This window comes from Sphaeramia orbicularis, chromosome 5 (assembly GCF_902148855.1).
Source record: "Sphaeramia orbicularis chromosome 5, fSphaOr1.1, whole genome shotgun sequence".
Taxonomy (NCBI): Eukaryota; Metazoa; Chordata; class Actinopteri; order Kurtiformes; family Apogonidae; genus Sphaeramia; species Sphaeramia orbicularis.
The window spans coordinates 50,667,194-50,693,166 of NC_043961.1; the positions used below are offsets into that span (position 1 = coordinate 50,667,194).

Genomic DNA, 25,973 nt, shown 5'->3' on the forward strand with positions numbered 1-25,973 from the left:
CAGAGAAGAGCACCTGCAGAAAGTTAAGTGCTGCGTTCATACACAAAAAGTCCAATCCTCACTTCAGGGCATTTCAGAGTGACTCACTGTGAGACTGGCTATTTCAGGCTAGCTGAAACAGAGACAGTCATACACACATGAAACAGCCTTGTTCCTTTGTGAGTAGAGGCACTTTTAGTTCCAGACAGAGTGTATGTGCATTGTTGTGTGTGTGTGTGTGTGTGTGTGTGTGTGTGTGTGTGTGTGTGTGTGTGTGTACGTATGTGAGCAGCTGTTCCTTGGGAAATGAGGCTCTATCACACACTAACACCCAGCCACAGTTGGGTCTCACATCCTTTTTCCAACACATGCATGTATCTGTGGGAGTGTTTCCACCACACTTGTCAGAGTCTGATAGGCAGGACACACAGGGTTATTAACAGACAAGGAGGAAGGAACTAGCAGTAGCTGTAAAAAGAATGTGTGGGTGGTTGTTGTATACTGCATGGACAGCTGAGGCTTAGTGGGTGTTTTAAGTGTAATGTGCATGCATAACATAATTACACAGGTATGGGAATTCTAAAGGATCCCACTGTGGGGATGTGTGGGTGTGTAAGCTGCCGAGTGTGTGTCACAGTACACAATCGCGGGACGTTTCAAGCTCACATGTACGGTGAGGCGTAGCTTTGATTTGACTCCTGCCAGGATGTAATCTGGCACACCGGGGGGTTAACGTATCCCACAGTGCAACCCTGAGTCACACAGAGAAAGACCCACAGGTGATGGACAGCACTGTGTGAGCTGTGTGCAGAGTGGACTGTTTGATTTGAAGGGACGGTGGAGGCGTCAGTCAAGGATTTTGTGGCAAAATATGCACAAAGTGGGCTGATAAGACCACCAAGACACATCACAGCAGATCTGGAACAGCAATGCATTGTGCAACAGAGTACAAAGAGTTAAAGTTATTATTGTGACATATCTGCATTAAAATACCTAGAAAATGACAAGGCCTATTTCTTGACTTGTGAAGTTACATTAGAATAAATTATTGCTAGAAAATACATCAAATTAAAGGTGGTTTCTTCTCTGAAAATGGTGAGAAATGCCTAAAATGGAAAAACCAAGATTAGTAATTCCTCACTGCAAAATGATTCCTGTGTGCTGTAATATTTTATTGTCAATATTTTCCAAGTTTTCACATATCAGTGGTGTTTTATATTTTTAAAACAAGTAATAGGCACTGACACCCTTGCAAGTGCTGTTGTTCATTGATTTTGCAAACGTACACTTATAGTATGCATATAGTTTTAGTAAAGACACTGGAAACAAACCACCCAGCTGTATGATCAAAGGTTTCCCATATAGCTTCTACAACATTGTGATCTTTCTGAAACACATTTTTATTTTTAATACTGTTAACCCTTTAAGTGGCAAAGTCATAATATTACAACAAGCAAAACAACTGAATGAAACAGACAGCTTTTTGAAATATTGCTATTGTCTATAAGATCTGTATATTCCAGTTGTACAAATATTACTGTCTGTGTGATTATGTATTTCAGGAAAAAAATCTGAATATTGTAGAGGTGGTATGGGATCATCTGGACACAGAAAAGGATACAAAGCCATAAAAGCCTCTGGGACAATTCTGAAGTTGTGTAATATTACACAAGATTATTTAAGAAAACATCCAGTCAACCCAAGACAGCTGAAGACGTGCTTAACCCAAAGGGAGGTCACATTAAATACTGACTTTACCTGCAGAAACTGTTTAGTTCTGATTTGTGTGTGTGTTTCAATACTGTGCACATGCCATCAGCATATCTTGTATTTTTATCATAACTTTGTGCAAAACTTTGGGCACTCTGTGTTGTTTTAAAAGTGCTATATAAATACATTCGTCCTTGAGATATCTCCTGCATATTTCTTGTTCGAAATAAAAGGCACATGCCCACTGAAACCCTGGAAAAACAACAAAGCTAAATGTTGCCTTACACTTTTGAACAGTACTGAACAAAAATGTCACTTTTTCTTTGGTCACCTGTCGATGATGTCACATCATCATGAACATTACATAAAGCTATTTCAGAATTTAAAGACATAGTGTGAATATGTCACTAAATATGAAGTGAATAAAGCTCCAAAACATGATTTTGTCTGTAAGTAGTCAGGTCAGAGTTTCATGTGCAGTGGTTCTGAAAACAGCAGCGTCCATGATCCCACTGTACTTCACAAAAGCAAACTACATGTTTTGTTACTGTTTTGACTGGGAAACCTCTAGCAGCAGAAGATACATACTGTGCATGAAGTACATGTGTCCAATAACAACTAACAAGACTTAATTAAAACAAACTGGTAACCATAGAATTTTTGACAACGCTGCATTACAGCCGCCACATGTCTTTGGCTTTAAAATTGGATTAGAGCTGAATAATATGAAAAAACAAGGATGACTGAGGTTTTTACCAAACAAACACGTTCCCTTACATCCGAACTAGGGCTGGGTGTATCGATGTAAATATCGATAGTACCCATATCAAGGGGAGTACGGTATCAGATTGATACTAACATGATGAGATATACGATTGATACTTTTGTTGCAGTTTCGCTTCTATACATCCAGCAAATCTCTCGAATTTCCTCACAGCGTTCATGCAAGTGCAGCTTTTCTCTAAGTCTGTCTGTGCAAACAGCGCCCCCCCACCGGAGTGAGCAGAGAGTCAGAGCACTGGAAAGTATATTTTGTTGTGTTGTTGACATTGTTACCCCCGCCAGGAGGTATTGTGATCACTTTGCTTTGTGTGATGCGTGCGTACATGTTTGTTTGTTTGTTAGCAAGATAACTCATAAAGTTATGGACGGATTTTCATGAAATTTTCATGAAATGTTAATACTGGCACAAGGAAGAAATGATTACATTTTGGTGGTGGTGGTGGTGGTGGTGGTGGGGGGACAGATCTGTCTTGGCGGAGGTCTGCGCGCTCCAAGTGCTTTTCTTGTTATATTTATATTTTGTTACATTGCTGCTTTTTTGTTATTTTGCAATCGTGACTTCTATTTAAAAAACTGTGTGTAGTAAAAGGTAATTTTTAAAAAAAATTATTAATATACTATTAAATTGTTTTACATTGTAGTTAGTTGATAAAAAAAAAAAAAACATGTTTATTTCCCTAAAATCTTTGTCCTGTGTTTTATTATAATCATAATCAACTAACTAAAGGCAAAATCTCAAAATTATAAATGATCATGACATTTCAAGTAAAAAGTATCAGTATCGGCAATACTAGCCCTGTATTTACTTGGTACTGGATCAATACCAAAATTCCCAGTATCACCCACCCTTAATCTGAACAATACGATTTGCTGTTCTCTGGCAGCACAGAGCATTGTGATACATTTATCAAAAACGTCCACTTTGAACATTTCCATTCATTGCTCAGCCCAATGACACATGTATCACTAATGGATTAAACCAGCATGTACTTAAACCTTAGCACAGTTGCATATTTTAACTCCAAATGTGTGGATGAAGAGATGTCAAATGGATTTGAAAAACTGACCTATCATCAGATTTAAACACACACATTGATGATTGTCAATAATCTTCGACCAGCACTGAAAACATATGTTAATTCAGTATTGACAGAATCCGTGTCCCTGAGGAGTCACATAGTGTCCCAGGGGTTCTGTCTATTACACAAGAATATCCTTGAATGTCTTTCAGCCTGCGTACAGTATGTAAACAACAGAGCAAGCACTGTGGCCAAGCCTCACGCCTTTTCCTAATATGGTAACAAAGCACTGGAAAACCAATAATCACGCAGCGCTGTGATATAAAATAAAAGCGGAATGGAGGAGTGAGGAAGAGATGGTCAAATATAATGGGTAGAAAACACACATACAAAGAATTAAATTATTAACAAAGATAGAAGAGATGAAAAAAGCTGAATAATTAAGTGAAAGAAGAGGATTAAATGAGAAAAGATCCATTCCAAAACCAGAACGCACTGTGCCACAAGAGGCACCTGAACAGCAGGAGAGGAGGAGGAAGATGAAGAGGAAGATGAAGACAAGGATGGGGTGGAGGGCAAAGAAGCTCCATTTTCCTCTTCCCCCGTTTCAGTATAAAAATACAATTCTAGTGTAAAGTACAGTAGTGTGAGCAGCACTTCTTTTATGATGGGAAATAAATGAAGTTGTTCACCGTGTGGTTTAATAATGTCAGAAACGCGATGATACATTCAGGTTCAATCTGCCTGCATGTGGGAAGAGAGACTTTGGAGATTGGACATGAATCATGGAGAATAGAGGCTTCATTCACAGGCACCTCTCGGAGCGGTGTTTACCTCAGAGCCACAATAGTGTTGGAACACTTTATCCTCCATACATTTATCAACAATCTGCGTCTTTCTCTCGGCCACTGTTGACTGAGGTTTACAAAATCTATACAACACTCCGGACTTAACCAAACATGGGAGTGAGACAGGAATACTACAAGAAAAGAGCAGGAAAGTGAAGGAGAAAGTCTGAATGTCAAAAAGGAACGCAGCTTTATAAACACCTTCCATCAGAATGCCGATAGTTTCATTTTTATTTGCATTGCTGCTTAAATCTGGCGTAGAAATAACTAAATAAAAAGGCTACACTTTTGTTTTATTTATCCGGTACATTATGAGCATGTTACAGCTTGGTGGAGAAGACATTCACTCTTCAGGTATGAACCATTCTCTCATTTTATTATATGTTATTACCTCCGCCAAGGAGGTTATGTTTTTGCCAGGCTTTGTTTGTTTGTCTGTTTGTCTGTCCGTTAGTGTGCAACATAACTCAAAAAGTTATGGACAGATTTTGATGAAATTTTCAGGGTTTGTTGGAAATGGGATAAGGAAGAAATGATTAAATTTTGGTGGTGATCGGGGGTGGGGGGCCCATGGGGGGGGCGCAGACCAGAAAATTTCATCAAAATCTGTCCATAACTTTTTGAGTTATGTTGCACACTAACAGACAGACAAACAAACAAACAGACAGACAAACAAACCCTGGCAAAAACATAACCTCCTTGGCGTGGGGGGGGCCCACAGGGGGGGCCACTGATCAGCCTTGGCGGAGGTCTGCGCTCTCCGAGTGCTTCTAGTTATGTATAAATCATTCAAGCCCAAAGGAGGAATAGATGCTACAAACACAGCAAGGGACAAAATATTCATAAGGAAATGCTTTGTATTACTTTATATTGTAATACACCGCAGTCAGGTATTGATATGTATTAAAACATGCTGGTACTCTAAACAGACTCCAGTGCCACTTGGACTCACCACAGTCACCACTCTGTGTGTTAATGGGCTAATGTTAATATCCATGTGTTCTCCTGTGCTTGAACTACAGTTACACACTTATCATTAGAGCTGCAACACTTAGTTTCAACAACTACTTTAACAACAAATAATCACACTGAGGATTTTTTAAAAGGGGTCATATTTTGTATATTTTGTGTATTTGGGGACCCTAATAGTTCAAAAACTTTTAATTTGAACTCTCCAGGTGCTGCAAAGCTGTCTTTATATTCATTTTTGGCAAAAATCGAGTGGATTTCTACAACCCGTTTTAATTCCTGCTTAATTTGCTATGTCTATAACTAGTTACATTGTGATATTTGAACATATAAGGTTGAGCCGATTACCTAAAATGTTCAGCTGTTGGTTGAACGGGACAGAACAGCACAGCCAACAACCTGGAGGGGATGGGGTGTGAAGTGGCTCATTTGCATTTAAAGGGTCAGCACTCAAAACAACCTTTCTGGTGTCATTACTCAGAAATAGGGTTGAAGATGGACCTGTGGAGTTGAATTAATGAAGAATTCAGCCCCAAGCTGAGCATTTACAGTTTACGTAGACCACAGGGAAATGTTTTAAAATGCATAATTCCATTTTAAAAAACCAAAATATCACTCCTTTAAGACAGGAGAGGGAAAATCCTCTATTCCAGCACCTTAAATTTTATTCTTTTTTTGGTTTATTTACTCCTCCACCAAGAGGAAACAGAATATCTTCAGGTTGTGGATGAAATAAGACATTTGAGGATGTCATCATTTTCACCATTTTAAGGCTTGGCACGAGCCATCTACATACAAATCAGTGTGCAGGCTGTTGTCATGGATGCAGGGACGAGACAGTCTGGGACAGTTTTCATTTTTTATATATAAAAAAAATAACAATCCATTCACACATTGGGAATAAAAAAAAGATTAATACACATGATTTTTCTCATTTAATGTAATGTTACAGACTGCACTTTTAAAGAAGCAATAATGGTTGCACTCATTCAAATTTTATTTTTTATTTTTTGCATGTTATTTCATCCCATTTGGCCAAATCTGTGACAACATAATACAGAAAATAAACACTTTTTTCCTTTTTTGTAAGTATTTTTTCTTCTTTTGTACTTTATCTGCCTTTCCACTGCAGGTAAAGTACTCAACCACCACCACGGCTGGTTGTCATAGTGACACAGCGTAAACTATCATTACCACCTGCAGCTTTGACAGCAATGACAGAGAATAAAACTTAAAAAAAAATGTTGTATTAAGATTTTTTCAGGGAAGAATACAGCTGTTCAGAAACAAATGAGTGGTTGAGTTATCAAGATAGAACCTATGCAAAAATCCAGTGTTTTCAGAGATTTCCCACTAGCTTGGCCTATGATGTCCCACATTGCAACATCATGACACATGTATGTATTGATGCGGCACCATTTCTGGACTGACCGATCTGTGACCTGCATGATTTTATGTCATATTTACTACTGTTTAGACTCACTTGGAACCTTAGTAAAGATGATACTAGAAATAGTATTTGACAGGATCTGCTGGTCCTTGCTCTCGTACAGTGGAAACCCCATCGAAGGCCTGCTGAGGTGAAGTCAGTGGCAAAGAAGCAATATTGTATTGTATAGGATTGTATTACAATGCATCAAAAGTATCCCAATTTATTACAAATATTGCACTATTGTCATCCCTGCTGCTGTTGCTGTCATATCTGATGCTGTTCTGCTCCATTATTCACCTCATAATCGTTGCTGTTTTGCACTACCACTGCTTTTGTAAATACACTTACATAGACACTTCATATTCTATGATAGTTTATTCTTTATACCACCTATTTATTCTTATTCTATTTTTACTTTTTCAACATTTTCACATGGATTTTTTATTTACAAGGTGAGCGATTCTCTGTATATCCTTTGCATTTAGTGAACTGACAAAATAAAACTCTTTGTATCCAAATGCAGAATCACTGACACCATAGTTAGTTGCATAGAAAAGGTGGGGGAGTCTTCTTTTATGGAATATATTGTTTTAGACCATGTTAATGGTATATATTATAATACCGAATGCTCTGTAATTGAAATTAAGAAAGTGATTGAAATAGGGCTGGGCGATAAACCGCTAACGATATATAATCACAAAATAACTTTTCCTCGATAGAAATATGAGACATGCTCGATACAATTTCAATAGAATTCATTTGTCCATGTTTTGACAGACTTAAGAAAAGCCAATCATAATTAAGTAGCGCCGCATCGAACCAATCACACTCAAGCCACGTCAAGTTAGGTTGACATACACAGCACAGGTGTAAGAGCAGCCGCAGCACACATGCTAATGTTTGGGCTGAAGCGGGAGATAAGGAGTGTTCCCTCGGAAGAAAATCTGACCGAGAACTCGGGCAACCAGGGTACTGAAAAGTAGGGTGTGAACCATTTCGGTTCCGGTGTACAACAGAGGCACAGAAGCCGGGAGTCGGACGTTCAAAGCATGTTAAGTTTGACTTTCGGTTTTATGGTAGTTACAGAACGCACTCCCATGTATATACCCCCGGCATTGTTTGGTGAAGATGGTCTGTTTTGTTTGTGTTCTCTTTTAAAAGTTGAAAGCTTTTGTCTGCTGCTCAGACTTTTAGTTTTAAATATATGTACCTGTTTTATTCATCTGAAACAGTTGTATAATGTTCTTCAGCACATCTGTCATGTTCAACTTCTGACAGAAAATAAATCATATTTAAATCAAAAATAACCTTCTGATGTCTGCACATCAAACTTACGAATAACCAAAAATGTAAGCTTGACAAAATTAGTGATTTGATTTATATCGTGATACATATTGATATCATCTGATATGAAAGATATTATTGTGATATGATTTTGAGATTGAAATAAGCATAGAGTTCTCTACATTTCATCTTTTTTGAAATGCTCATACAACTTGTCTCCATTCTGTGCCCAAATGGCAAAAAAATGTGTGCCTCATGATACAAAAATACTTCATAATATGAAACAATATACATTTCTGTTATCGATACAGGTTTTATATCAGCGTATCGCATATCCCTGTGTCATGGCTTATGTCACACCTCTACTGTAAATGCTTTGTTGCCATGTTCAGTCATTCATTAATGAACTCTTTGGCGTCACATGTTGTGTTTGGCCACTGTTACTGCTGACAGGTCTCCACATATTTTCCACAGGTTCCAGCTGCATCAAAGTTCAACCTTTGCATTTGTAGTCTTCCACCTGATGCAAAGAAACCCTAGCTGCTCATTTCTGGTCAAGCCTATTAGCACATTTGGCCACGACAAACCTCAGTGAGTCACAACGGACGGTAACAGTTGGCACTGTGCTGCAGAGGGTGAGGGAGCTAAGCCTATGTTCAAACGGGAAAATTACAGTTTGCCGTGGGGAGGAGAACGAAGGAGGAGGAGGAGGAGGAAGGGGGGTGGGGGTGGGGGGCAGCCGAGCTTCCTCTAGATCAAAACAAGAGGAAACGTGCACATTAGCATCGCTGTCTCATCCTGCTATGCACTGGAGTCCACATCCATGTCTCGTACACAGATCATATATATGAGCTAGAGTCGGACTGATCAGCTGACACAGAGACGTATCATCAGTCTTATGGTGGTTTTGTAAAAGCCTGAATCACATGTTTTCTTTCTGTTGTCTTTTCTCTAAATGTTATTGTGACCTCACACACCTCAGTAAATCTGAGCCTGTGTCGGCTTGTCCTGTCTCAAAAGGAGAACAGAGAAAGAGACAGGGGGATTGTCACACTCAGCTGATAAAATCCACTTCAGTTCTCTGTCCATCTTTGACTCGTGGCTCTGGCTGCTAGTGAGTGATCCAGGACGGGAGGAATGGCTGCTACGGCATTATTAATTCAGAGACGGAAGGCAAAGGGTGGGGAAGAGGGACATGAATGCCATTTCATTCCTGAAGTACCATACTCCTGGCAGATGATTAACTCTACTATTCCACGGTGCACTTTTAAACTAATGACAATCCATTTTTAATAGGTTGCTTCTCTCCATGATTGACCCAATATAGAGAATACACAGCTTTAATATGCATAGATGCATCATTGATATATGTACTTTGTACAACAGTAACATTAGAAGCCATTAACTCTTTAAAACCTGATGTGTCATCGCTGACACACCCTGCGCATATGCAGTTTGGATGACTGGAACTCTTTCACTGTTTGTGCAATTGGAAAAATTCCAACAGTTTCTGAAACCTGAGACGTTGTGCTTTATAGGTTTTATTGGGTCATTACAGTAATTTTACTCACGTCTGTATTAGAAGCTAGAGAAGAAGCCGTTTTAGCAGAATCATAACATGCAGTAAATTGTAAATGATTGCTAGATTTGGAAAGATATGAAAAATGTGCTGTGGAAAAATGGGCAAATTAACTCACTCACAGCCTATTTTCTAACATGTTTAGAGTCAAAATAAGACAAAAAGTCCAGGCAGACCATTTTAGGCTTAGGGTTTAAAGTAGAGCTGCTACCGATTAATCGATTAGGTGCTTGAAGTCAATGCAGAAAGTCCTGATTTGATTAATCGACTCGAATTGATTGAAGGGAGATATTCTATTGCAGTTTTCCTGATTTGAAGCTTCTTTGTGCGTCACAATAAGCGTCCGTGTGAAACACAACAGTGGAACCAATGTTTAACAGCAGAGAAATGAAGGAAACAAAGCTTTAATTCAGGGGAATTGTGGTTGAATGATTTTTTTTGGAACACTTTGAGTCGATTAATCGGTTGCAGCTCTAGTTTAAAGGGTTAAAGCCAATGTAAACCTATTAAGTGCTATTGGACTTGTAGTATATGCAACTCTTAGATTCTAAGAACCCCTTTAACAATCCAAACCCATATTTTCTGGATGTGCACACTCATAGAGCAGTTTTCTGATAGGACTAACATGTCATGTCTTCTACCACAGGTATAAATCCCATGTTGAGGTTTCCCATTCATTCCAAAAGCGAACCCACTGTCTTATGCAAATTGACTGGAACATGTCCAAAGCACCCCCTCCTCAAAAAATACACCGCAAACAGATTAGCCACATAATTAAAATTCTATTTCCACGGGATTTAACACCAGTTGTTGTCAGCAGGGCTGCTTTCAAAGAAACAAGGGGTGGTGGTGTGGGTGTGTGTGTGTGTGGGGGGGTGTCTGCCTACAGGAGTAAACAGCTGTCACAGGGATAACGTCTTTGCTACAGGAAGAGGCATTACAAATAAACTAAATCAATAAACATCCACCGGCCTCTCTTGCCAAACCGAGCCACATAAGTGCACGTAAACATGGATTTGTGAATGGGGACCGGGGGGGGTGGGGGGGTAAAAGGCGACAAAGCCGCTACCGTCGGAGGCTCCGGCTCCCATACATATGAGGCCTGATGAATCAAAACAGGTGCTGCTTCAGCTCCATTTTGAATCCACAGGAATTGTTTGCCTTATTTTCTCGGCGCAGACGCTACCTCTACGCGTTTTTCTTTAATTTGCTCGTGAGAAAGAAAAAAAACACAAAATAGGACATTTTATTCTCTGGCCGGCGCTGCGTTTTCAGTGGGGTGTAGTGAAAAAAAACAGTCCACAGCCCTGACACAGACCCAGACCCAACACTGACTGACTGACTGACTGGCCTGTGCAACAATGAAATACAAGTCAGCCAGGGCAAAAACGCACTGTGTGTAAAAGCATCCTTGTAGGAAAATACGCAGTAACGAGCCAAAAGCAGCGGTTGTTACACACTAGCACAGATTTTCCATCTCCGGTGTTAAAACGTCACACGCTTTAATTCACTCACCTTTGACGCGTCTTGAGATTCAGCCCAAAAAGCGGAGACGCGCAACGAGGAACCGTATTAAATCCGAATGTCTGTCCTCATTAGAGAAGCGGCAGAAGCGGATGGACAGTTGCTGTGGAAACCTCGGGCCGGCCACGAATCCCATTTAGCGGATTTCGGCAGAATCGCAGCGCGAGGAGGAGGAGGAGAAGGAGGAGGTCATAACGGGGACTGGCTGGAGGAGCAGAGGGCACAGCTGCCGGCGGAGGTGGCGGCGGTGGGGGCCGGACCTACGGCCGGCCGAGGGGGGCAAAGGAGAAGCCGCCTCTACGGTCACAGGAGCCGACGTCGCGGTGGATTCATGCGACGAAGAAGGAGTGGTGTGGAGTAGGAAGACTGGGCTCGCAGGGGGAACGGCACGGGATAGTGCATCACTGACGAAACTCGAGAACGCACCGAGGATGGATTTACGCTCTTTACGCAGCGGCGGTGTCAGGATTCACGTTGTGTCGCGTAAAGCGGACGCGGTAACATCAGAGGCGTCGGCGGCCACGAGAACACCCCCGGGTTTACGTCCACGAGTGTTATTTAGAGTCACGATTGTTTTATGTTTCAAATATAATAACACATAGGAGGATTAAGGGAACATTTTTCTGCACGCCCCCATTATTATTATTACGATTATTATTATTTTAATTTTTTTTTTTATTATTATTTTTTCTTGGCCACGAGAACACCCCCGGGTTTAGGTCCACGAGTGTTATTTAGAGTCACGATTGTTTTATGTTTCAAATATAATAACACATAGGAAGATTAAGGGAACATTTTTCTGCACGCCCCCATTATTATTATTACGATTATTATTATTTTAATTTTTTTTTTTATTATTTTTTCTTGGCCACGAGAACACCCTCGGGTTTAGGTCCACGAGTGTTATTTAGAGTCACGATGTAAGACCTGTTTTATAGTACAAATATAATACTATATGGAAGGATTAAGGGAACATTTTTCTGCACCCTCCCCCGATTATTATTATTATTATTACTATTATTATTATTTTATTATTTGTTTAAAATTATTTTTTCTTGGCCACGAGAACACCCCCGGGTTTATGTCCACTAGTGTTATTTAGTCACGATTTAAGACCTGTTTTATAGTACAAATACAATACTACATTGGAGGAGTAAGGGAACATTTTTCTGCCCCCCCCCCCAATTATTATTATTACTATTATTATTTTAATTTAATTTTTTTTTCTTTTCTTAGCCATGTGAACACCCCCGGGTTTACGTCCACTAGTGTTATTTAGTCACGATTTCAGACCTGTTTTATAATACAAATACATAGAACTGCAACCGATTAATCGATTAGGTGCTTGAAGCCAATGCAAAAATTCCCGATTCGATTAATCGACTCGAATTGATTGAAGGGAGATATTCTTTTGCAGTTTTCCTGAATTGAAGCTTCTCTGTGCATCACAATAAGCGTCCGTGTGAAACACAACAGTGGAACCAATGTTTAACAGCAGAGAAATGAAGGAAACAAAGCTTTGATTCAAGAGAATTGTGATTGAATGATTTTTTTGGATCACTTCGAGTCGATTTATCGGTTGCAGCTCTACTACGACATAGGAGGATAAAGGGAGCATTTTTCTGTACCCCCCCCCCCCGCATTATTATTATTATTACTGTTTTTTTTTAATAAACACCCTGTACTAATGTGAATTTCCTACATTGCAAGAAATACCAATTTGTACATAAGTTACATATCGTTAGTCTCTTAGCATAATAAAGTCATATTTTTTGGCCAAATTGTCATGTCTGCATAACTTTACTCTCCTACCACTGCTGCTTCGTTTTTCATCACTGGCTGTCACCTGAAAAAAAAAAAAAACTGTTATGTAATTAATGTTATGAGGCTAACGATATGTTCAAAGATATTAATGTGGAATTTATGTATGGACTGAAATACGTATGGCGTATTAAATGTCTCATGTACGTTTAAACATATTTGTCATCTTTGTATGCAAGGAAATGCTGCAATTTTTTTTACATAAAATGATGAAACAATATGTAAATTGTAAATATATTTCCGAATATGTTCAAATATAACAATATTACAGTTCTACATAAGCATACACACTGACGTTATAAACATGTGTCTCCCCATCATTTATCTTGTTTTTCCTGATTCTTTCATGTCTCTGCACTTCATCTGTTGTCAGTAATTTTTCATTTTAATTTATCCTTGAATTCTCCTCAAAGGCAGCTGTGGTTGACTAAAAAACACTCGACATCTCTTTCAATGTACAGTGAGTATTTTATTCTTTCGCAATTAGTAAAAAAAAAATGTGAAGAGGGGCTGTTGTAGTGACAGAAAATATTAACTGATGAATTGTATTAAATAAAATGAATACAATGGATAAAGAGAAAACATGATGTCATTCTGAGTCATTTTACCAGTGAATGGGGAGCTAATGGTAGCACATACATACATTATTTAGTTGTCTGTTTTGATTACAAAAACATTTCATATTGGAATAAACAAGAGAAAATGTGAAATTATTCCCACAGGCCTATATGAAGTTAGTGAAAGAGTAATACTGTAATAAATGTGACCAGGGTTTATGGTTCAATGTCAAGTGTCCTAAATTCAAGTCAACTTCTACTGTTGACATTAGTGTTTGAAACACCTGTAGTGATAACTGTAACAATAACTGCTTATGTTGACTCACTCATGAATACGCACACATTCACACACACCAACATGGACACAAGGATCTATCGCTTCTTTTTGCTCTCTTTCTTTGGTTTCTGTCTAATCTGAGGTGCAGGTCCTTTGGATTTCTTCATCTGTTCTGCGGCCTTGCTGTCAGTGTATTCAGCCTCCTCCTGTAGAGAAAATACACAAAACACTCAATGCCCTCCTCTTCAACAACAACCTGATTCACTGTCATATGACTTTAAAATCTATGACATATAAAACTGACAAGGTAAATAAATCTGTAAGATGTTGCTGGATAGTATGTTTGCTGTTTGTGTTTGATACAGTATGTGACTAAGCTCACAACTTAACAATAAATCAAACATTTTTCACAGTCACTTTATTATATATTTATTATAGACTTTCAGATGTAATTATCTCAGTAGTTAAGCTGCTCTAAAAATACGAACATTCATATATCACACAAAAGAAATTCAAACATGTTTCCGCTCTTTACTTCTGCTGTAAGAGATTCTGTAAGCGCGGCTTTTCGTAATGTTCTGGCAGGAAACAAAGACAGCAGTCTGCATTAAAGTGATGAAAAGGCGACATACTGTGGAGAGGAATCAGTGCATCTGATAACAATGTCTGAGAATAGAATAATTAGAGAGTGGATTTAATTGCTTTTGCCTATAAATAATGTCTCCTGACAGCTGGTATTACGGAGATTGTGAGCGTAACCCTTTGTGGCTCTGTCTTCATGGACATAACCACCACTTACACCACTTAAATTAATTCCTGAGACAATGAATCTGATAAATGTGATGTTAGCACAATCTTAATAATTCTTAAGAAAGACATGAAACATAACAGACAGTTACCAAAATCAAACGGTTGCAAATGTTTGCCAATGTTACTCGCACCTTTGCCAAAATACAAATGTTTTGGAAACTTCAGTCTTGCCTTTAACCCAGATGTGACAGTGATACACCGCAGTATAGCATCATGCCACTTTTATATTTATATAGACAATATGTATTGTATAATGTCTTGTAAACATGTATAATGTCTTATAAACTTGTAATCATCAAAACCTACAAAAAAGTAAATCAAGATTATCCAGAGAGGCAGCAAAGGGGCCTCTTTTATACCTAATGGGTTATTAATTTTTTTTTAACAAAACCTGTTCAGCTGTCCTCACTGTTATATTCTGAAAAAAACAACAACAAACAGGTAATCTGGGGAAAAGTAAGTCCATCATTCCATTGATCTATGATGGACAAATAGTTAGACAGTAGGGATGCTTAATTTGGTGCAAAAGTCATATTGTTATTAGTGACCTGAATGGTCATCTATGAAAATGCACAGATGACTCATTTACAAGTGACTATCCAAATATAAAAATTTACATAACATGCTGCGCAGTTCTAATACCTTTCGGCTAAATATAGTATAAGACTCTGTTGAAAGTTACTGTCCTATAATTTAGATTAGATTGTCTTTGTGTAAAACTTGTTACATACATATTTGTATTTGAAAGTAGTAAGAAAGTAGTCAGACTATTATAACTGCACAAGGCCATTTGACCTTGAAAAAGTAGGTCAAGGTCACCTATTTTCAATAGGCCTCTGCTCCATGCCAAGATGCATCCACAGTGTAAATTTGGTGGAATTATGCAATTATGTTGTTGAATGGATGACAAAACAATTACAAGACCCCTTTGGCCAGAAGTTGGACGAGGGGTAAAAAATACTGGCTCAGGAGGTAGTGTGGGCTGTCCAATTAACGGAAGGTTGGCGGTTGGAATCCTCGAGTCATGTGCCATTGTGTCTTTGGGCAAGACACATCACCTACCTTGCCTCAAGTGGCACTCACACCAGTGTATGAATGTTTGGTGGTGGTTGGAGGGGCTGTTTGCAGATTGGCAGCCAACCCTCTGTCAGCCTGTCCTAGGGAAGGCTAACAGATACCTTACCACTACCGGTGTGAGAGTGAATGAATAATAATGCCTTAAAAAGCACTATAGATATCCAATCCATAACAATAATAATAATAATAATAATAATAATAATAATAATAATAATAATAAAAAGTACACCATTTATCTCCGCTCAGTGTCACCCAATCCAAACATGTCAGCTGACAGGAGAGGCTGAGTTTCTATACTATATTTTTTAGTTTCTGCAGTAAGATCACACACCTAAAATCCCACTCTGGATCTTTAAATTGTACCTTTCTGTGATTATATAACTACACAGGCTGGTACTGTGCTGGTACTATTATGATGGCAATATGAGTTATTGCAAAGCTCTAAAAGACTGATAAAAGTATGTAGTGTAAATGTGGGAGGATTTGCATTGTGAGCCTGGCCAGCCATCCGGTTTTCTCAGTGTATTCAATACTGAGAAAATAGTCTGGCATTGGGCCAATCGCTGTGAAATATGTATGATCCATTCTATACCGACCAATCACAAGTCTGTGGGTGGGTGTTTCACAAGGCATCATATGCACTGAGTTCTTTTTGTTACAAGTCAAAGTCAGTTCAAAGTATACAAATCACTTTACAACTGTTGTAGGTTGTTTACTTGTTTCAAAAATAAGGACTAAATTACAGATTACACCCTATATTCTTAAATTTCTCTGACAAAAATGTCACGCTCATCTTATCTGTGATTGGTTTACTCGGTGCCTGTTAGTCCCACCTTCATATTTAGAGTCAAGCCCCGCAATTTCAGACGGATTTCTTGTTGAGAAAGACGGATGGCTGGCCAGGCTGTTGCACTGTAGAGAAGTCAACATTACACTGGCATAATAGTGTTAACTAAGTAAATATCGTCACCTTCCTAAAATAACTGCCTATGTCATTTTTGTGAAAATGGCTTCCTTTTTCCCCCTTACTCATCACTTGTGTTTCCTGAAATACTGGAAAAAGTGACTTTACCAATTATTTTAGGAAGGTAGTGAAATGTACAAATTAAAAGGCTTCAAAGTGCTTCTCAATCCACAATATCAGCATACACATGGGGGCTTTAGTAATCAGTAAATTTATAATAATATCTACGGGCTGACAATGACATTTGAGTAATTGTTCAGCTCTAACACACATGCAACATATCTACTGAGCACCATGCAAAAGTTCCTGCCTGCTTCTCTACTCCCTGGAGGACTACTTACTTGTTCATGGCCCTTGGATGTGGGGAAGATCACAGCCAGAATGCAGATGAGCTGGAAGATGGCACCAAGAAACAGCCCATAGCGCAGTATGCTCTCTAGGAATGTGGGCTCAGGAACCTCAGGAGGGGACAGGTCCAGGTCTGCAGACATGATGCTGCTCTGTAAGGCTTTTCCTGACTGGATAATCTGTGCAAAGAACGCATGTGTAGTTTTATTTTAAGGATATTTTCCATCAATACCCAACTAAAATGAAAGGAAACTTGACAATCAACGCTTACATAATTTAACACATCATCTGTATTCACCAGTAGCCCCCATCCACACTGTAAACACTTCTACATGACCACATAAAATTAATCAAATGACAAATTCCTCTCTCGTAAATACAGGACGTTGATAAAACAGTCTCCTATATAGTCAGTCTGTTGTCACTGTTATGAAACATTTCATTTTAATGCAGTTTTGTGTCTGGTAAACACAGCTAACCTTTGTGGCCACATTCTTTAACATAGCGAACAATTTTAAGCTCTAAAATCATAAAAACGTCAGAGAAAAAATACTTACCGGTAGCAGGAATATTTCCCTCTCCTACTTGTGAACAACAAAATAAATATCAAAGCAAGCCAATTGTGATTATTACTGTAAAATAATGTCAACAAAATTATGTTCGGTTAGCATGCTGGGCTACAATAGAGATAGAAAAATAAATTTATGCCGATCGGAAGTGACGCCACAGATCAGCGAGGCACTTCCGGTTCTGTGGAGGATTTGTTTTAAGATGGCGCCCCCCAGTGTTCGAGTTTGAACTTATACTGGTAGTACTTTGCCCTCTACGGAGTTTTACTTCATTTAACTACAAATACCACTGTGCACTGACAATGAACAAGTTCAAGTCCTGACTTAAAGATGTTACTACGTAAAAGTAAACTACAAAACTAGTGATATTAGCATCAAATGCTGTATTGTTGTAGAATATTATAGGTTTATAGTCTGTGACCTGACATGTATAATGGTGTAGTTCATCCATGAGGAGCCACTTTTACACAGCCTAAATGACATTTTTTTCTGGAGTAAAGAGAGACATTACTACCCTTTGAAATACAGTAGAGTATAAACATGAAGTGACATAAAATATTAAATATAGTATGTTGCAAATGTACTCGAGTTCAGTGCTTGAGTAAATGTAGGTCTAATATTCTACCACAGATAGTAAAACTGGCTGGGTTACTGACTGACTTAAAGCATGCATAAATATATCAGCCATGCTTTAAGGCTATACATTTACCTCACAGTTTTAACTACAGTAGCTACTTAGAGATGATTGATGGGTTCAAAGACACTGGTGTAATATTCACTGCCGGTCAAAAGTTTTAGAACACCCCAATTTTTCCAGTTTTGTTTTGAAATTCAAACACTTGAAATGGTACAAAGGTAATAGGTGAACTGCCAGAGGTATTAGAAAAAAGAAAAAAAAAGGTAAGGTTAAATAAAACTGAAAAACACTCCAGCAGTTTACTTGTTATTAGTTTTCAGAAGTTTTTATAATATAGAACTTCAGTTTGCAAGATGAAAACAATGTGACCAGTTATGTGGCAATACATTGCTCTTATGACAGGACATATTGACAAGGTACAACACAGGTATGAAAATATTTTATGCAAAATAAAACAAGAGTTTTAGGATCACTTTTTACTTGATGGTGATGTCATACGCATAGTCATTACTTTGAGTGTCTTCATGACATTTTACTGAAATTTCTTGCGAAATTTCCAAATCTGAACAGAACCTGCAAACAGCAACATACCTAAACATAACCTGAGTTTTTGTGATGTAACAACAAGGCCTTCAGTGCCATCAATGGAGGTGACCATGGACAAAATCAAAACATTTTCATTTGTGGTTTAATAATATTGTGGAATGAAAAAACACAAGGAGCTCTTACAAGTAACAACAATTGTTCGTGGGGGGGTTAGCACAAAAGTGAACCCTGGAAAACCAATGTATTAGTCTTCGCTTCAACCATATGTTGTACTCTTCAGCTGTGTGTGTGTGTTATACTCAGATTAACTAGTGGAAATAAGGTCAGTTTACATTGAATTTAAACAAAATATCCTGTAACTTCATCTGCAAGATTCAGTGACAAAGTGTCCACAATTGTGGGTAATTCTACAAATATGTCTATATCTAACTCACCTCTGCCTGATGTTTAATATCGATGTATCTATGTGTGTGTTTGTGTGTGTGTGTGTGTGTGTGTGTGTGTGTCTCTCTCTCTGTCTCTTTGTATCAACATTTTCTCTAACAAACCAGTTAAAAAAACAGTTAAAGAAAATGTTCATTGAATGTACATATGTGTGCATTTCTGTGACCCGTGCTTAAAGCACAAATTCAAGGTCAGAAGCACAGTACCACATTCGTGCTGCAAGGCTTGATCTGCATTCATACTGGAACTCTGTGCACAACCACCTGCCTCCATAGTTGCTATGGACATAAATATACAGCGTGTTGTATATTAGGAAGTGGTTTGGTGGTTTATGCTGTTTTGGAACCAGTGTTAGAGACTTTAAAAAGAGTGCAACATCTGTGGTTTTGTAAACTTTTTAAAACTGCAGAGAATCCTCAAAGCCTAGCACATTGATTCAGACTGACATCCAGCAGTTCAGACAGCACCATCTATCTCCAAGATTACCGTACCTCTATAGGAAACATAATGAATGTAGGTGAAGTGATGTACATGTTGGTGGAGGTGCTCATTGCCATTAGCTGCTGTGTGGGTAACATGCTGGTGATTTTGTCACTGTGGATCAGTAAGAGTATCCAACAGCCAACCTACTGCCTTATTGTCTCTCTGGCTGTGGCTGACTTCTTGGTTGGATGCGTGGCCATACCACTGGCTGTGGTCGTGGACGAACAAGTGGACACATCATTCAGCGCTTGTCTCTTCATCAGCTGTGTGGTCATCCTGCTCACTCTGGTCTCAGTTTTGACTCTCACAGCTATTGCAGTGGACCGATTCCTGCGGGTGTATATCCCACTCAGGTAAATTTTGTCTTATGCAGTTTCAATCCGAACTATAGATTCTTGTGTATTTTTTTTTAACTCATGTACCTCCAATCTTCCACTGCAGAAAGCATGATTGACCTCAGTAGCTTCATGATTTCATAAATAAATGATGATGCTCTTTTCTGTAGGTACAAAAGGACTGTAACACAAAGGCTTTCCTGGTTTGTGGTAGCAGCATGTTGGCTCATAGCGTTACCACTCAGTTTTACACCCATGTTGGGATGGTACAACCATGAAAACTTACCTAAGGGAGACAACTCCACCATTGTCTGCAAGTTCATAACTGTGATCCCCATGTCCTACCTGGTCTACTTCAGTTTCTTCCTCTGTAACTTCACACCTCTGTCAGTGATGGCTGCTTTGTACTGCTTCATCTTTTGCACCATTCAAGGAAACCTACGAGAGAAACCCGGCAACAGCACCCAAAAACAGTCTCAGAAGTACCTGAGGAAGGAAAAGCAACTGGCAGCATCTCTGTTTCTGGTCTTGGTCCTGTTTGCTCTGTCCTGGCTCCCCCTCCACATGATGAACTGCATTGTGTACTTTGGTTGGTCGAGTTATGTACCACACTCAGCTTTCTATGTTGGCATCCTGCTTTCACATGCGAACTCGGCTGTAAACCCAGTTGTATATGCGTTCAAAATAGACAAAATCAGAAGAGCCTACTTGGATCTTTGGAGACAGTATATGTCACAAGAACAAAAAGAATTGCAGAGCAGCCAGACAACAGACAACAATCTACTCAGCAATACCAACAGTGTACCGAAAAATGACTGAGGGTACATCTGCGTGCTCTTAAGTGTTCTGCATTCATGACAATGCAGGAAGATTTGTTGTTTTTACCAGGCTCATCACTCAGTTTTTATCAGATAGAGAGATTCCATGCTGTTTTAATGAGTCATTAGCTGATTAGATTTAGTGGTTTTGTTGTAAGATGCATTTTATTTTTATACATTGCTTTAGCCATTTCTTAGGTCATAAATACAATGACAATGTGCCTGCTTTTTGTGCAATAAACATACACTTTGCATTTACTTTCTGTCAGTCATTAGAACATTTGTGTACAATATTCTTGTCACTGTCTATTTGAACTGAGCTGGTATATGCACTGTATGTAGTGGATGCACAATAAAATCAGTGTTCTCAATAAAATGTCCAATAAATATACTTCCCCAAATGGTGCAGTTTGAGGTTTTTGCTATAGCTATTTGTGAGTGTCTTATGTGGATAAGGAGAAAAAACAGATATAATAAATAAAACAATAAATAAAATATAAAAAATTTGCCTTTACTCATAATGGGCCATTTTTAAATGGTTTGTCACATAGAAATGGTTAAAGATATCAATATAGTTACTATTGAGACTGATAGGAAGTCATATATGGACTTTCATTTAATTAGCTGAGTTACCCTATAATGAAAATACCACCCACTGCTATTGGGAGGTTGATCTCCTGCATCAACACCACAAGACTCATTCAACTTCTTATTTATTCTTGATAGAACATGTCGGTGAACCACAGGGCCACTGGTCCTTTTTTTTAATATAGCTTTTTCTAGAGCAGTAGCTGCTGCTTCTATGTGCAGGTGGATGTGGAGTCAGGGATGTAAACAGCTTCACTGAAACAGATTCCATCCCACAATTTCACTTAATTCAGTCACTCTGGAGTGATACAGGTAACATGCAAACTGATATGACTGTTCAGATTGAAGTCACACTCAAAAATATGTGTCCTGTGTCTGGTTTGGGACCACATATGGAAGTGGAACAAATTGGAATTGAGAAGATCATGTTTGTGCAGCCCATGTGATCTGTGCTAATGGTTTTTTTTTGGGGGGGGGGGTTGACATGAACTTTTATTGGTTTTTCAGAAAAAAAACAAACAAAGAAAAAAGGGCAATGCTTTGACTTACATATCAATCTAGATACCTGCACAAAGTGCATAGATTTAAAGAAAACAAAAAAATTGGAACGAGAGAGGGACTTGTGTAGCTCCGTGGTGAGAGTGCAGAGGATAAAATCAACAAAATCAAGGCCACTGGGACCATCTATCTAACATGGGCCAAAGGAAACATAGACCATTTATGTTGCTCCAATTTGTCTCAAGTCTCTGGGGAGTTTGTCTTTGGGAATGTTTGAAGCCAAAGTCCCTCTGTCAGCTGATCGGCATCCATCCAGTTTGTTGCTATCAGTCTTTGTGTAACACTGAACACTGAACTCACCACCATTTGCCATCACCTTGCACCAGCAATATTTCCTAAAACTCACATCAAAGTTCTTGTGCAATTTTGCCAACTGATATATCATTCATGCATATAATTCTTAAATAGTGCCTTAAATACATATCCAGCTCCATATAATGACCAAACATGACCTTTGACCTGAACTCATTTGAATATGGTGTTAGAAAATACAGCAAAATCATTAGGTTTGACTTTTAAAATATAAAATAACATTCTTGCCCACCTTGTAGGCTCTATTGCTTGAAATATGTTAAACACACTATATTTATACATAAAATATATCAAGCTTTAGAATCTACAAGGAGGGCAAGATGTTCAATTTTAAGGTAAACTAAGGTTTAAAAAATTATATATTACATGCAGAAGCGAATGTAACATCCAACTGATCACCTGAACATGTCATATTTACAAATGTTTGTTGTTAGTATGATCGTAAGTATTTGTTGCTTTAATGGAACTCCTTTCCAGTTGAGTAAATCATGTCATTATTAATCCAAAAGAGTTCCATACTTAGTATTACAGACATTACCAGGCTAAAAAGGATCCATTTTGGAGATGCTTGATATTGCTGCTCTGCTTCAGCAGCTGAGTCATGCATCACTGAACATGGTCCAAAATGATTTTCTAGACATTATTATGCATTTTACCAAGGCAGACACACTTATTTTTAAAATAAATCCAAAGTGGGCAATGTTCAGTCATGTTTTACCTACTGCCCATGTGTGTATTGGAGGAGATAGGAGACCAGAACATGTCCTTTGGGCTCAGCTTCACACCAGAAAGCCACTGTTGAGCCTAAATGACTGCTGATGCACCATCATAGCATAATTTATAGACCCATGGAGCAGATTTAAAGGTAGATTCATGGTTGAATATATTTTGATTAGTATTTCTGATTGAACTGTAATGCTTGTGAATAACTGTTGCATTATTTAGTCAAAATTGAAACAATATTAGTCAGTGAAGGACATTCATTCTGCAGCCAGGGCCTTTTCCCACCATAGGGTCAAACAGAAAAATGACAAGGGGAAAAATATAAACACTAATACACAACAAACAAAGCGCCAAAACACTTAAGACACAACAACTAACTTACAATATCCTTTTCCTCACTATTGTACAGTGCAACACGACTAATATGCTGCTAAGGACTTGGATGAGTAACTGTGCAATATTCCCTGTGTGCTCCAGGACACACAACCACCATGACTGATCTGTTTGTCTGTTGGACCCATGTCAGTCTAAGACTTGGTCCTAATAGTGTCAGTTTTCCTGCATTGCACTAATGCACCTTTTCTATCACAACCCCTTGTGTCAGAACCCCATGTACTTCATTCTCACTATATATGGTCCCTGCTGTAGATAAGTGTTCATGACAATAAAGATGACATTTTCTATTATTTCACATTTACATTGTGAGATTTTTCAGATATTTGTTTCCTTTTATATTTCCTGAGTTTCAGTGAAACTTCTGTTGATGTTATACCACAAACTAAACAGAAATAACCTCTTGGAATAACTCACTTAACCTTTATAGTTTGGTTGTTTACACAAATGAGTCAAGTTTTCTGTTCTGTAAAACTATCAGTCATGAAACAGAACTCAACTATCATACATAACTGATATAACTATGATGTATTCCAACCTGTGAGGCTTATATGAAAGGAAATTTTACAAACAGTATCAGGTAAGGACACAATTTTTGTTAGATGTTTGAAGAGGTTTTACAACTATTGCAGTGGTCATTAGTTAACTACTTCCTTGCTGGCCAATTTACACTAAAATACTAAATCAACAGTTTCTAAGTCTACAGTTTGTTGTGGACGCCTTGAGAAACGTTTGAACTCTACCCCCTTTAACCCTCTGTGAGGATCGAAGCATTATTAAAAAAGAAGTATTTGTTTGACATTGATTGACCATGTAAACCTGGAGATATTATTAATAGTTAAATAGTTACCTTCATATGTTTTCAGAGTTAAAAACAGTATTTTTCCCCAACTTGAATTCTATTGCTTTTGTGTATTTTCGGGTCCAGTATGTTAATAAAGTAAGATAAAGTGTAAAAGAATTATCAGATAATATAAGTGAAATTAAAAAAAATACCAAACATGGGTATAGTTAATATTTTCTATGTGTTCTATAAAGGTAAAATTAGAAGTATTGAAAGACGGCCGAAATAGGCTCAGACTCCTAAGGGTTCAACACCTTCTTCCACTACAAACCACTAGATCAGTTGGTACAATCCACTTATGACATGACATGTTTATAAAACCAACTGAACCTCCGTCTTGGGTCTTTTACAAAAACAGAAGAAAAAGATAAAGTTCATGCAGTTTATTGTAGTTACAGTTTCAGGTTAAATGTTAGTCCACAGTGGAGTCATTTTGGCTTTTTGTGGGAAGGTCTGGTCTGGGGTCTCTGCTCCCCCTCACAGGTCCACTGTTGACGTCTCCTCTGATGTTGCCTGCACCAACATCTAGAAACATCAATACACAATCATTAAACACTGTGTGGATGTAGAAGAGTTGATTTCATGATTCGTTTTTGTATATGTGGGTCCTGACCTCTGGATATACTGGATCTGATGGAAAATGACCCTGATGGGTGAACAGCTCCATCAAATAGGCCTTCCTTGTCCTCCATCCATCTTCTTCCACTTTATCTGGGTCCGGGTCACAGGTGCTGGAAAAAAAAGAACAAGAAAGTTGCAGATGAAATGACACTGAACATGAGCTTTGACAAAATAAAAAAATATGAAATCTGACTGAACACATGACCTGGACCCATTGAGGGTCCCGTGCCCTATTGTCAGGTCCTGACTGGACATGACACCTTTGACACCAGGTCTGCATCTGGACTGGTCCTGTTCCTGTGGTCTCTCTCCCCTGGTCTGCAACAAAAATTATGAAAAAAAAAAAGAAAAAATGACCCAAAATGTAGAGAAAAATATCAACAAAAATACACATGTGTTTTTGTAAATGTGGGTCCTGAGGAAACAGGAAGTGGATTTGTACTGACCTCTGGATCTATTGGATCTGATGGAAAATGACCCCTGATGGGTGAACGGCTCCATCAGATAGGCCTTCCTTGTCCTCCATCCATCTTCTTCCACTTTATCTGCGTCCGGGTCACAGGTGCTGAAAAAAAAAAGAACAAGAAAGTTGCAGATGAAATGACACTGAACTTGAGCTTTGACAAAATAAAAAAAATATGAAATCCAACTGAACACATGACCTGGACCCGTTGAGGGTCCCATGCCTACACTTTCTTTGGCACTCTTCTATGCTGGTCTTCACAAGCATCTTGTCCTAGAAGATATGCAAAATAGAAAAATAAATAACACACAAACCAAAAAAAATTGTGTTAGTTTGAGTCAATAAAGTTAAGTTAAACTATTGCTAAGGCTGACAAGAAATTGTCTCCTTGAGGAAACAATAATTCAGTTAAGGTTTCCAACTGATTGCTCACTTGATGTGATTCCAACAACTAGACAGGTTTTTTTTTTTTTTTTTGCATTACATCAAAAATCTCCAATAACACAGTAGTAGTAGTGCTAAATTACGGATATGCATCACATTAATTATCATTGCTTATTCATAGACAAGGAAATTTAAGCTTGAGAGTTTTGTGCATCACTGCTCTTATCTGTCCTGGGTTCACCAACACTGGTCTGAACCTGGGACACTGATAAGT

The 25,973-nt window shown here is 38.4% G+C and overlaps 4 protein-coding genes across 5 annotated transcripts in view; 1 reads left to right on the forward strand and 3 right to left on the reverse strand.

Annotated features, from left to right (window-relative positions):
* The window catches only part of LOC115419579 (proto-oncogene tyrosine-protein kinase Src-like), a 33,119-nt gene extending 21,879 nt beyond the window's left edge, over window positions 1-11,240 (reverse strand). The window contains exon 1 of the mRNA XM_030134458.1: window positions 11,119-11,240. The gene's annotated coding sequence lies outside the window, so the exon portion shown is untranslated. The remainder of the gene's footprint in view (window positions 1-11,118) is intronic.
* A 2,161-nt stretch (window positions 11,241-13,401) lies between these two features.
* manbal (mannosidase beta like) lies at window positions 13,402-20,123 on the reverse strand. 2 transcript variants are annotated; one of them, XM_030133727.1, is made up of 3 exons: window positions 20,116-20,123; window positions 16,975-17,160; window positions 13,402-13,988 (listed from the first exon to the last, which is right to left on the reverse strand). In XM_030133727.1, exons 2-3 carry the CDS (start codon window positions 17,122-17,124, stop codon window positions 13,878-13,880), a joined length of 261 nt encoding a protein of 86 aa, XP_029989587.1. In that variant the 5' UTR covers window positions 17,125-17,160; window positions 20,116-20,123; the 3' UTR covers window positions 13,402-13,877. The 2 variants fall into 2 exon arrangements, with proteins under 2 accessions (XP_029989587.1, XP_029989586.1); XM_030133726.1 differs by lacking the exon at window positions 20,116-20,123 and adding an exon at window positions 17,539-17,699.
* LOC115419097 (adenosine receptor A1-like) lies at window positions 19,553-20,894 on the forward strand. Its single transcript, XM_030133720.1, has 2 exons — window positions 19,553-20,013; window positions 20,166-20,894. The coding sequence occupies exons 1-2, from the start codon at window positions 19,685-19,687 to the stop codon at window positions 20,812-20,814; spliced, it is 978 nt and encodes a 325-aa protein (XP_029989580.1). The 5' UTR covers window positions 19,553-19,684; the 3' UTR covers window positions 20,815-20,894.
* Window positions 20,895-24,071: 3,177 nt separating this feature from the next.
* Window positions 24,072-25,973, reverse strand: part of LOC115419095 (uncharacterized) — a 29,017-nt gene continuing 27,115 nt past the window's right edge. Inside the window, exons 10-15 of the mRNA XM_030133718.1 lie at window positions 25,543-25,588; window positions 25,299-25,417; window positions 25,113-25,170; window positions 24,845-24,962; window positions 24,521-24,756; window positions 24,072-24,488 (exon numbers count right to left, since the gene is read on the reverse strand). Coding sequence (XP_029989578.1) covers window positions 24,709-24,756; window positions 24,845-24,962; window positions 25,113-25,170; window positions 25,299-25,417; window positions 25,543-25,588 — 389 coding nt within the window. The 3' untranslated portion in view covers window positions 24,072-24,488; window positions 24,521-24,708. The remainder of the gene's footprint in view (window positions 24,489-24,520; window positions 24,757-24,844; window positions 24,963-25,112; window positions 25,171-25,298; window positions 25,418-25,542; window positions 25,589-25,973) is intronic.